We start from the raw sequence: 1,085 nt of genomic DNA, 5'->3' as shown, positions 1-1,085 counted from the left end.
ATGTGCCACCATGCCCGGCTAATTTTTTCTATATATATATTTTTTAGTTGTCCAGATCATTTCTTTCTATTTTTTAGTAGAGACAGGGTCTCGCTCTTGTTCAGGCTGGTCTCGAACTCCTGACCTTGAACGATCCACCCACCTCGGCCTCCCACAGTGCTAGGATTACATGCGTGAGCCACCGTGCCCGGCTGAAGCAGTAGCTTTTAATTCACATTTCTAACATCGTGTAGGCCAAGGCTTGGCATCCTAATCTTCTTTACCTGACCCACTTCTTAGGGCTGAGCTGCGGGTTTCCTGAGTGTCTTCTCCATGACTCAGCTCTGAAGAGTCACTACTGCTGATCCCTGTAGAAAGAAATATAATTCCTTAACAGTCCTAGCCTGTGTCTTAGCAGTCAATCCAGCAGAGAATTCTTTAAAAGGAAAATTGGAAAAGGAGGTTTATATAGGAGGGGTTGAAATAATCCTATCACTGGGCCACCTTTGGCTTCATCTGACCTCTTGGTCAAGGTTGGTCCAGGAGCCATCCCCAACTCTGGGGCTAGGGACAACTTTGCCAAGGCAGGGACTCCCTTTTGTCACGAATTCTTACACTTCTTGCCCTTTCCAATTATTTGCACACACTTGTGCTTCCACATCAGTTTCTCCTCCAGCTGAACCATGGAAGCAACATTTTAAAGATCAGAGCCTCCATCAGCCGGACCCTAAATGACTGTGTGAAGTAGAACACCCCATGCCCCACCCAAGAACTCCTTTATACTATTTATGCGAGTGAAGAATAAACTTGTATTACCCTTGAGCCATGGAAAACTTTGAGACCTATGTGGTGATTTCCTTTTGCGTATCCTCCAAGTAGATATGTATTTAACATTCACAGGATCTAGAAAGGAAAGGAAAACAAAACCAGTAATCCATACCTAAAAGGATTATAAATCTTACGACTACTTACACTGTGGACAAGATTTAGACTATAAAGATGCTGTGATGATCATTTCTGTCTCACCCCATCTAAAGGAAAGGGATCACTACCAAATGGAGTAGGGATCCACAATCCTTTAGCTCTAATTGAAAAATCAAACATGT

At 43.3% G+C, this 1,085-nt stretch overlaps 1 protein-coding gene across 2 annotated transcripts in view; it reads right to left on the bottom strand.

Annotated features, from left to right (window-relative positions):
- LOC105808829 (nuclear body protein SP140-like protein) overlaps positions 1–1,085 on the bottom strand; it is an 85,309-nt gene that overhangs the window by 29,669 nt on the left and 54,555 nt on the right. For both annotated transcript variants that reach the window (XM_012642587.1, XM_012642588.1), the window contains exons 11-12: positions 796–882; positions 264–347 (exon numbers count right to left, since the gene is read on the bottom strand). In XM_012642587.1, the coding sequence (XP_012498041.1) occupies positions 264–347; positions 796–882 (171 nt within the window). The remainder of the gene's footprint in view (positions 1–263; positions 348–795; positions 883–1,085) is intronic.

The sequence above is a fragment of the Propithecus coquereli genome, unplaced genomic scaffold, assembly GCF_000956105.1.
Source record: "Propithecus coquereli isolate 6110/MARCELLA unplaced genomic scaffold, Pcoq_1.0 Scaffold18, whole genome shotgun sequence".
NCBI lineage: Eukaryota > Metazoa > Chordata > Mammalia > Primates > Indriidae > Propithecus > Propithecus coquereli.
The sequence above is the reverse complement of the archived record's forward strand: the minus strand, read 5'-3'. Positions and strand labels throughout refer to the sequence as shown.